Genomic DNA, 10,580 nt, shown 5'->3' on the forward strand with positions numbered 1-10,580 from the left:
GGAAGGTGGGGGAAGCATGGGGTAAATCTCACAAAAACTGTCAAAAATTGTCTGGATTGCATTTCACTCCAAAATCAAAAAAAGGAGGAAGCCCATTTTAGGACCGTAATTGCATCATGACGTTATTTTCATGACAGTTGAGCACATTAACTCACAATTCTCAGTAGTCTTCAGTAATGCAAATAAAGGATTTTCATTCACATTATTGCAGTGCAATAAAAAACAAATTTAAATTGTAAAGTATATTTGTGTGTATACATGGTATTGTATTTGTTGCTTTAAGATGATTTTAATCATTGTGTCCAGACAGGATGATTTACATGTACTGTATTAATCTGGGCCTCATTCTCAGTCATTGGCTGTGTTTGGATTGGCATAATAGCATTACTGTACTATTTCTGCAGTAGTATGTATACTGTGCACAGTATTTATAGAATATCTGGACTGCCCAAATGTGCAACAAACAACATAACACACTGCGCACAATACTGTATCCCACAATGTAATGCACTCAGTTTGATGTTACATTTCTAATGTGACAAATTAACTGGCAGTTGCTAGCTGTTGTTTGTTGGACCTGTCAACACAAGCTCAATCAAAACAGAATTTGCTGTATAATGTTGATTACAGCAGAAAATAATTTTATACACGACCCAATTTAAACAACTTTACAGCTCAAATAATACAGTTTTTTTAAATTGAATGTAAGTGCCTTAACAAAAATATGACTTTCGTATTTTGTCCCTTAAACCCTCTAGAGACTGGCACTTCCAGTGCAAGTTACACTATGCGTTTTTGTCAAGTCAAAATGATTTTCTCTGGTAATCAACATTATACCGAAAATAATGTTCTGTTGAGCTTAACTTTTGAAGTACATTTCCTTAAGTCTTAAACACAAAATGCAAAGTAATAGTTTTTATTGATTATAATAACTGGATGGCACTCACATGGAACATAATGTGGTCATAATGTGTGACAACAATGTGGCATACTACTTTTTAAAATGTTTATTGTTTAATAATGCCAACTGTTTAATAATGGCAACAGTAGCCTACTATTAGTGTAAGCTAGTATTTTGTTCCAGACATAGCTATTCTCTCTTTAAGCAGGATCTTGTGGTCTGTTTCTTGCATCTACAGCAACTGTACTAACCAGGGTTTGTGTATTTTGTGTTGTCCTCCTCCAGACTCTGTTTAGGAGAAGCAGCCACCCGATAGTCAAATGAATAACCGGAAGGAAGACATGGAGATCACGTCGCACTACCGGCAGCTCCTGCGGGAGCTGAACGAGCAGCGGCAGCACGGCATCCTGTGCGACGTGTGTTTGATTGTGGAGGGCAAGATCTTCAAGGCGCACAAGAACGTGTTGCTGGGCAGCAGCCGCTACTTCAAGACACTTTACTGCCAGGTGAAGAAGGGCTCAGAGCAGCAGGCCACCATCACGCACCTGGACATCGTCACAGCCCAAGGCTTCAAAACCATCCTTGACTTCATGTACTCCGCCCACTTGGCACTCACTAGCAAGAATGTGATTGAAGTGATGTCGGCTGCCAGCTATCTGCAGATGACCGACATAGTGCAGGCGTGTCACGGCTTCATCAAGGCAGCGTTAGACATCAGCATTCGCTCCGAGCTTGCAGACGAACTTGCGGATATTGAGATGGGCAACGTGGTGAGCTCTATGGGAGGCGGGGCTGGGCCTGGTGTGGGTGGAGCTTCGGAGGCACTGGCGTCCATGATCTCGGCCCGCAGTTCCTCGCCGTGGTTGGCCAGACGCACCAGCCCGGCAAATTCATCTGGAGACTCAGCCATCGCTAGCTGCCACGAAGGCAGTAGCAACTATGGAAAAGAGGACCAGGAACCCAAAAGCCATGAGAGCCAGGACGATGCTTGTTTGCAGCCCTTGTGGCCTGCTGATTACCGTTCTGTCCAGGTCAAAGAGGAGCAGGTCTCCCCCTCCAATCTGCAAGATGGGGCTGGCCAAGGGGCACAAGGTATGCCTGGAGAGCAAGGTGGACGAGGAGAGGGGGGCTGGCAACCCCCAGGCTCGGGCCGCAGGAAAAACCGCAAGAACAAGGACACAGTCAGGCACATAACCCAACAGAATGAAGGGGACAGTCGGACGGCATCGCCGCTACCATCCATGGTCTCCAATCCTGGCTGGAGCTACGGCAACCAGGACATTCCAGGTAGGATTACTATATTGGTTGCTCTATTGCTTGCTTTATAGTGTCATCATATCACATTATGTAACTGGGAAACATTTTGCAACATCATTGAGCCGACTGTTGACCTTTCATCAGAGGATGTTTGGTCTTGCAGAACAGAATGAATATGCGTACTTCCCTACTATATAGTACAAAAATGGGCAACTCCGGATATGAAGGGCCACTGTCCTGCATAGTTTAGCTCCATCTCAAATAAAGCACACTTAATTTACTAGTAACCCTGAAGACTTTGGTTAGATATTTCAGCTATGTTTGATTTGGGATGGAGCTAAACTCTGCAGGACAGTGGCCCTCCATAACCGGAGTCCCCAAGGACTGGAGTTGCCCGTCCCTGATACAGTAGGTGAAAAGTACATGAAATAGGTTGTATCTCCGAATCCTGGTATTCATGAAACAGTAGGAGAAAAGTACCCAGATGACCTACTACTTCCAGTGAGATTCTAAAGTACACATCCAATGGACACTTTACTATCCCATGAGGCTACAGGAGAGGGGTTGTGAATGGCAGTGAAGCGAGACAGCTGACGGCGTAGGTGGTGGATGTAGTATGTCCGGATTACATTCATACTATGTGGACTATACTTTTTAACAGTCACAAAGTTTCTCTTTGTAGTACCTAGACGGTATACAATTTCGGACGCACCTTTAGCACCTACTTAGCAAGCACTGCCTTGTGGATCCCGTGAGAGTGAATACTTTGCCACCGTGTTTGATTGTATAATTCAAACCCAGATAGAAATAGAACTCTGGTGAAGATGAAAATTATTGTTGTAACACTAATAGTATAGCAGCATGACAAACTACAGATTGAGGTGGGGAATTTGGGGTTGAAAAAACTAATTTCCTCATTAATATCGGAAAGACACATGGGACACGAGGCAGCCTCATCAACCTAAAAACAAACCGTGCTGAGGAACAGATCACGCTAGCAAGCGGGGATGAGGCCCTACCTGTCTCGGATACTGTTGCTTATAGGTATGTAGATCATTAAAAGTGTGGCAGCTCTAATCTCTGGTGAATTTGTGCAGGCCGACTGTGAAATGGGCACACACACACTTTAAGAAAACAGGATAATTGAATTGACCTTGGTGGCGGTATGAGGATTAAATTGTATGTGTGTGTGCGAGTGTGTTGGGACGGGGGGTGCCCCAAGGTCTTCTGAAGTGTGGAAAAGAAGGGATAAAGTGAAGGAGAGAGGGAGGGGAATACGCGGAGATCTGCATCAGCTTAGCGAGAGTTTACCTACTTCACTCTCAAGGCACTCTCTCATCCTCTCTGTTTGCCAGCCCTGCTACCTGCATCTCCAACAGAAATAACTGCACTCGCTGACCCAACCCCACAGATGAAATATCAAGTGCAAGACTCCACACATCTAAGTACACACTGGCTCACTGTACTGCGTACACACATGCTTACAAAAGTCACGCCCGTTCCTTTGTGTGCAACAGAAATAGTGCACATTTACATTCCTCATACACTGGCCCTTATAAACCAAGCTAATGTGCTAGTCAGGCTTTTGAGGTCAATTTAATTACGTTCTAAATGGAATCGAAACATTTTCAAATCTAAAATCATCCCTCTTAACCGTGTGTAAAACTCCGCTAAGGAACCAAGGATTTGCAAAACGGTAAATTGCTTTGGATGACATTTGATAATATGGGCCGCATCTCAATGCTCAGTGAAGATGAGAATATTGCTTGGTACACAAAACAGGCTCAGGCTTGGACGAGTCCCCGTGAGAGTGAATACTTTGCCACCGTGTTTGATTGTATAATTCAAACCCAGATAGAAATAGAACTCTGGTGAAGATGAAAATTATTGTTGTAACACTAATAGTATAGCAGCATGACAAACTACAGATTGAGGTGGGGAATTTGGGGTTGAAAAAACTAATTTCCTCATTAATATCGGAAAGACACATGGGACACGAGGCAGCCTCATCAACCTAAAAACAAACCGTGCTGAGGAACAGATCACGCTAGCAAGCGGGGATGAGGCCCTACCTGTCTCGGATACTGTTGCTTATAGGTATGTAGATCATTAAAAGTGTGGCAGCTCTAATCTCTGGTGTATTTGTGCAGGCCGACTGTGAAATGGGCACACACACACTTTAAGAAAACAGGATAATTGAATTGACCTTGGTGGCGGTATGAGGATTAAATTGTATGTGTGTGTGCGAGTGTGTTGGGACGGGGGGTGCCCCAAGGTCTTCTGAAGTGTGGAAAAGAAGGGATAAAGTGAAGGAGAGAGGGAGGGGAATACGCGGAGATCTGCATCAGCTTAGCGAGAGTTTACCTACTTCACTCTCAAGGCACTCTCTCATCCTCTCTGTTTGCCAGCCCTGCTACCTGCATCTCCAACAGAAATAACTGCACTCGCTGACCCAACCCCACAGATGAAATATCAAGTGCAAGACTCCACACATCTAAGTACACACCGGCTCACTGTACTGCGTACACACATGCTTACAAAAGTCACGCCCGTTCCTTTGTGTGCAACAGAAATAGTGCACATTTACATTCCTCATACACTGGCCCTTATAAACCAAGCTAATGTGCTAGTCAGGCTTTTGAGGTCAATTTAATTACGTTCTAAATGGAATCGAAACATTTTCAAATCTAAAATCATCCCTCTTAACCGTGTGTAAAACTCCGCTAAGGAACCAAGGATTTGCAAAACGGTAAATTGCTTTGGATGACATTTGATAATATGGGCCGCATCTCAATGCTCAGTGAAGATGAGAATATTGCTTGGTACACAAAACAGGCTCAGGCTTGGACGAGTCGGATCAGGGTGAGAAAAAGAGGACATGTTATGAAAGACCTCATGTCCTGCTCTGTGTTTTGGACTCGGCTGTAATTTTCCTACTGAATTGGTGGATTCTTGAGGTGTTCAGACAGACAGGTTTGTCCAAAACCTATGAGAGTGGCTACAGTGGCCAGGATGCTTTGTTTATTTAAACCTAACAGCATAAATAATGCTTATTTATTTTTGTGTATTTTATCACCCACCTGTTATATGTAACATGAGCATGTTTAAGTCTCATTAAGAGAGCATGAATAGAAGCTTCAGAGCTTTAGTAATTAGTAGGACTCTCTAAATGCCCTCATAAGTGATTTCTGCTTCCATGCAGTCGATGTCCATGTTGAGGTCCAGTCACCAGGTAGAGTTTTCTCAGATTTGGTTAAAGGGTACAGAAAGTGTCTAGTTGCAGGGCTAATGATTTGCATGGTTAAGGGTGCCGCTTGCTGACAGCACTAAATGGGATCTCAGGATGCTGATGTCCAAGTTGCATTGTGCACAGACTAATGGTTTTAAGAAGCTTGTAATTGGTGGTTGGCATGTTTATAGAACTGTATATCTAAATTACCATGCTTCTGGTATGGATTTCTGGCTAGCAGCAGGATATTTCTCAACCTGCACTTTGTAAAGTGTGTGTGTGTGTGTGTGTGTGTGTGTGTGTGTGTGAGAGAGAGCGAGAGAGAGAGAGAGAGAGAGAGAGAGAGAGAGTATATGGTTTTTATCATGATTAGGCAGCCAAGACCAAAAAGACAGTCAGACTATTGTTTAAAGCTTCTAGCTGTTTCTCTCATCTGCTAAAATATTATCCTAATCGCCTTATTGATACTGTTTTCTGCATGAATGTTGTAAGATAAGAGTCAGATCATGCTATAGGGACTGTTTGCATAGTTATTCTTTGCACATGTCCTTAAGTTTCACTGCGCCTTTGTTCAGGCGTCTGTTGAATGGACATTCCCTTTCAGAGCGTCTTACTCACCGCTGACAAACATGAGTCATCAAACCATCACAGTTCTAGAGAGGGGATGTGAGGTGACAATGGATGTTTAGCAGATGTTTGCAGGTGTTGAAACTGGATGCAGAATATGTAGGTGTTATAATGGGCATGTGTCCTGGAATGCAGATTCTCAAACTTTCAGGAAACATCACAATATTACAATCAATATGGTTTAAAACATTTTGTTTGTTGCATTCTGCTAAGTTTAAATGAGATCTACACTTCTACAGGTCAGACCAGGATATGCTAGGTGATTCTTTTTAGATAACATTAACATCCATATGGGGCAGTTGTGGCCTAATGGTTAGAGAGTCGGACTTGTAACCCGAAAGTTGTGGGTTTGAGTCTCAGGTCTGGCAGGAATTGTTGGTGGGGGGAGTAAATGACCAGCGCTCTCTTCTACCCTCAATACCACGACTGAGGTGAGACCCTTGAGCAAGACACCGAACCCCCAACTGCTCCCCGGGCGCCGCAGCAATATGGCTGCCCACTGCTCCGGGTGTGTGTTAACTACTGTGTGTGTGCACTTGGATGGGTTAAATGCAGAGCACAAATTCCGAGTATCACCACACTTCACATATTATTTTTCCCAAATTCTGTGTTTTCCATTTTAATCTTTCTGGATTCTATTATTTTAATTACTTTTTGTACACTATTCCATATCATGATTTGATTAAGTGTGCAGCCCTACTTTTGATTTATTCATCCAAATTTTGCCAAATTTATATATGGACGGACCCTGAAGTTTATACGGAATGAGTCTATTTCATATGTACACTTCAGGCCACTCCATAAACCACAATGCAACGCGTTTGTGACATCACAGCAGATCACATTTAATTTACCCCCACCCCAACAACTCTATGACATTTGCATACATTTTTTTAAATATATAAAGCAGCCCAGTCATACCTATATATGTATAGAATGCTTCACTAAACAAATTCATAAGACAAAAATGTAAATAATATATCAAGTCCATAGCAGATTCCAAGTGATCAAGGGCTTAGGACACTCCAATTCAGCCGATTTCCGCCAGTAGTGGGCACTTGTCTTGTGCAGCGTAATTAATGACGTACATCCGAATCAATGAGATGGAGGGAAGTTAGCGAGGGAAGGCCATAAAAACGAAGTGGAACGCAGCCAGACATGCCGATGTTTAGCCAGCACAGGAACAAGGGTGCGGTAGAGTTACCCTAAAATGTCTATGGCATTAAAATGGATGTTTTATTTATATAGCTAGCAAGTTAGTTTAGCTAATACAACAGCAAAATTCTCTTCAAATTTTTTCTCAGACAGTAGTTGAGTCGAAAGATAAAACTGACCATAGAAGAGTTTATGCTCATATCTGCTAATAGTGCCATATTGTGGCAACACTGAAAATGCGACATGCTTGTATTGCCTTACATTTACATTTAGACATTTAGCAGACGCTTTTATCCAAAGCGACTTACAAATGAGAACAATGGAAGCAATCAAAAATGCAAGTGCTATAACAAGTCTCAGTTAGTGTAATGCAGTTCACGTAGCAAGTTTAAAAAAAAATCATATAATAAATAAAAAGAAAACAGATAGAACAGAAAAAGAATAGAGCAAGCTAGTGTTAGAGGCCTTTTTTGCTTTTGTTAATTGTTTAATAAATAAAAAGAAAACAAATAGAATACAAAAAGATTAGAGAAGCAAGTGTTAGTTTTTTTTGTTTTGTTTGTTTTAAAGGGGTCATATGATGCTGCTAAAAAGAACATTATTTGGTGTATTTGGTGTAATGAAATGTGTTTATGTGTTTAAAAACACATTATTTTCCACATACTGTACATTATTTTTTCTCCTCTATGCCCCGTCTTTCTGAAACGCATCGATTTTTACAAAGCTCATCGGTCTGAAAAAGCGAGGTGTGCTGTGATTGGCCAGCTATCCAATGCGTTGTGATTGGCCGAATACCTCAAGCGTGAGAAAGTCCGTAAAAGTGATTTTGTGCTTCTTTGGGATGGCACAATAAAGCGCAGTTCACTTGCAGAACGCAAGCTTCTAGAGGGCACATAAGTCTGAAGTAATGAATTTAGGTAAAGGGGTGCAGAGCCAGTGGTGGTTTTGTAGGCAAACATCAATGCCTTCAAAATTGAAGTGAGCAGGTATTGGTAGCCAGTGCAAATTAATAAACAGAGGTGTGACATGCATTCTTTTTGACTCATTAAAAATTAATCTTGCTGCCGCGTTCTGGATTAATTGTAAAGGTTTGATAGAACTGGCTGGAAGACCTGCCAAGAGAGCATTGCAATAGTCCAGCCTGGACAGAACAAGAGCTTGAACAAGGAGTTATGAAGCATGTTCCGAAAGAAAGGGCCTGATCTTCTTGATGTTGAATAAAGCAAATCTGCAGGACCGGGCAGTTTTAGCAATGTGGTCTTATGTATTGCTTTCTTAATTAAATGTACAACATACTCTCATGGCAGTTCATAACTATTTTACATATTGGCGAATTGGTGGCTAATACGTATGAAGTCGAATTTAATTTGTACTTTTTCATGGTATTTTTTTTGCTTTCATGTATATTTGTAAAGTAACTGATTCTACAGCAAAGTGTTTGTGAGAGGAGCAGCACTATCAAAGATGTCTGTGTTTGTTTCTTTGTTGTCATTTACATATTGCTCATCTTTCTTCTCACCAACCTACACTTATTTGTTGTATTAATAGTAGCTATATCCGTTTGTTCCCACCCAATCTACATGTGCTATGATTTCATTACTAGTGGTCGACCGATATGGGATTTTTAATGGCCGATGCTGATGCCGATATTGAGAAATCAATCTGGCCGATATGAGGCCGATATAATACATGTAATTACAATAAATGAGAGACATGCAGAAAATTGGTGAAACTAAATGAACATTTATCATGCATAAATATTTATTAAAACCTAAATTTAAAAAAATGTAACAATTGAGTTAACAATTAGTGCAGCCTTTCTTTTTCCTGAAACATCTACAAAAAAAGATAAAACCTAAACAATTCAAATGTAAACAACAGCGGTAACACTTCAGTTAACAAGGTTTATTGCAGCCTTTCTAACATTCATAATTAATGAACAAATAATATTCATAATTTAATGTCAAAAATAGTATGTGTAATTCCATGTATTTTATGTACAATACATATATAGTTTACCGAGCAACAGGTTGTTTTAATTATAGTATGGGATAGTTGGTTAATAATAAAGATATATGTCTCTGATCTGTTTCGTTTTTCTTGTCTGTTTCATTGTAAAAACAAGCCTGATGGCATATAATTACATGCTTGGTTATCAGCAGCATTAAATAAAGACCGGAACATGTGAAAAGTTAAAGTGCCCCTATTATGCCTTTTCGAATATTACCTTTCATGCAGTGTGTCATGTAGCTGTATGTGAACATAAACTATCTGCAAAGTTGTGAAGCCGACAGTGCACGATAAATAAAGTTATTGTCTATCAAAAAAAGAGTAAGCTCGCAATCGCCTAAACGAGTTGTCAGGAATTCTAATCTTATTCTGTTACGGCTCTACGTCACAAAGTAACACATTTGCATAATGTCTGCCCACATTCTACGTCGCCAACTTGCCCGCCCACAAACACAGTAAAATTGTGGTTAACATCATGTCAAGACGACGCTGTATCCTACGCTGTGAGAGTAAATTTTTTTTTTCATATCTTATAATTACCACAAACTTGTTAACACTTGTACCACTGAGAAACGGGCAATGTAGACCAATCCAGAGCCAATCTCTCTACGGCTCTGGACCAATCACAAAGGACTGCACCATCTGACCAATCACAGAAGGGAGGGCTCATGGAAAGGAGGGGATTGACAAGTCTCCAGGGCTGTCATTCCATCATGGCAATGGGCGTTTCATTTCCGACACGCGCTGTACACGGTAGACCAATCCAGAGCAATCTCTCTACGGCTCTGGGCCAATCACAAAGGACTGCGCCATCTGACCAATCACAGCAGTGAGGGCTCACGGAAAGGAGGGGTTTAGAGAGACTGATTCTTTGAACTGCTTCGCATAGAAATGAGGTAAAATTATATCTATTTTTTGAGAAAACTAACGTGTTTTTTGACCTTGCGTGCATGTAAACCTGTTCTAGGAGACTCATAAAACAATATTAGCAACCTTAAAAATGGCATAATGGGGCACTTTAAACTACACGCGATATTACGCCAATCATGGACAATCAAATAAAGTGGATATTCCTGAATAAATATATAAAGGAATTCAAACTTATTATTATTACTTAACAGAGTTCTCGTGTGGACCCAGCTTTCATTCTGGAGTGCACCGGCTTTTGAGTCCACCGGAAAACAGCGTCTTGTTTAGAAGTACCCGAGAATATCGCGCATATCTGAGGAAGAGCCAGTCGCGAGATTTTTGACTGTTTGTGAGGTAAACACGGTTTTATTTTACTTTGAATTCGTTCATATCACATATGTGTCTCCCACCGGAGCTGCTGCTGGACTGCGGATCTGATGTCTCATGGTACGTTTGAATAAGACTTTGCTGCACGCCGGAGTGTTATTATAT

General features: G+C 41.2%; 1 protein-coding gene across 2 annotated transcripts in view; it reads left to right on the top strand.

The window, feature by feature from the left end:
- Positions 1-1,192: 1,192 nt before the first annotated feature.
- Positions 1,193-10,580, top strand: part of LOC107673369 (zinc finger and BTB domain-containing protein 46-like) — a 68,662-nt gene continuing 59,274 nt past the window's right edge. For both annotated transcript variants that reach the window (XM_016466930.1, XM_016466922.1), the window contains exon 1: positions 1,193-2,188. In XM_016466930.1, coding sequence (XP_016322416.1) covers positions 1,222-2,188 — 967 coding nt within the window. In that variant the 5' untranslated portion in view covers positions 1,193-1,221. The remainder of the gene's footprint in view (positions 2,189-10,580) is intronic.

This window comes from Sinocyclocheilus anshuiensis, unplaced genomic scaffold (assembly GCF_001515605.1).
Source record: "Sinocyclocheilus anshuiensis isolate Anshui unplaced genomic scaffold, SAMN03320099.WGS_v1.1 scaffold453, whole genome shotgun sequence".
Lineage (NCBI taxonomy): Eukaryota > Metazoa > Chordata > Actinopteri > Cypriniformes > Cyprinidae > Sinocyclocheilus > Sinocyclocheilus anshuiensis.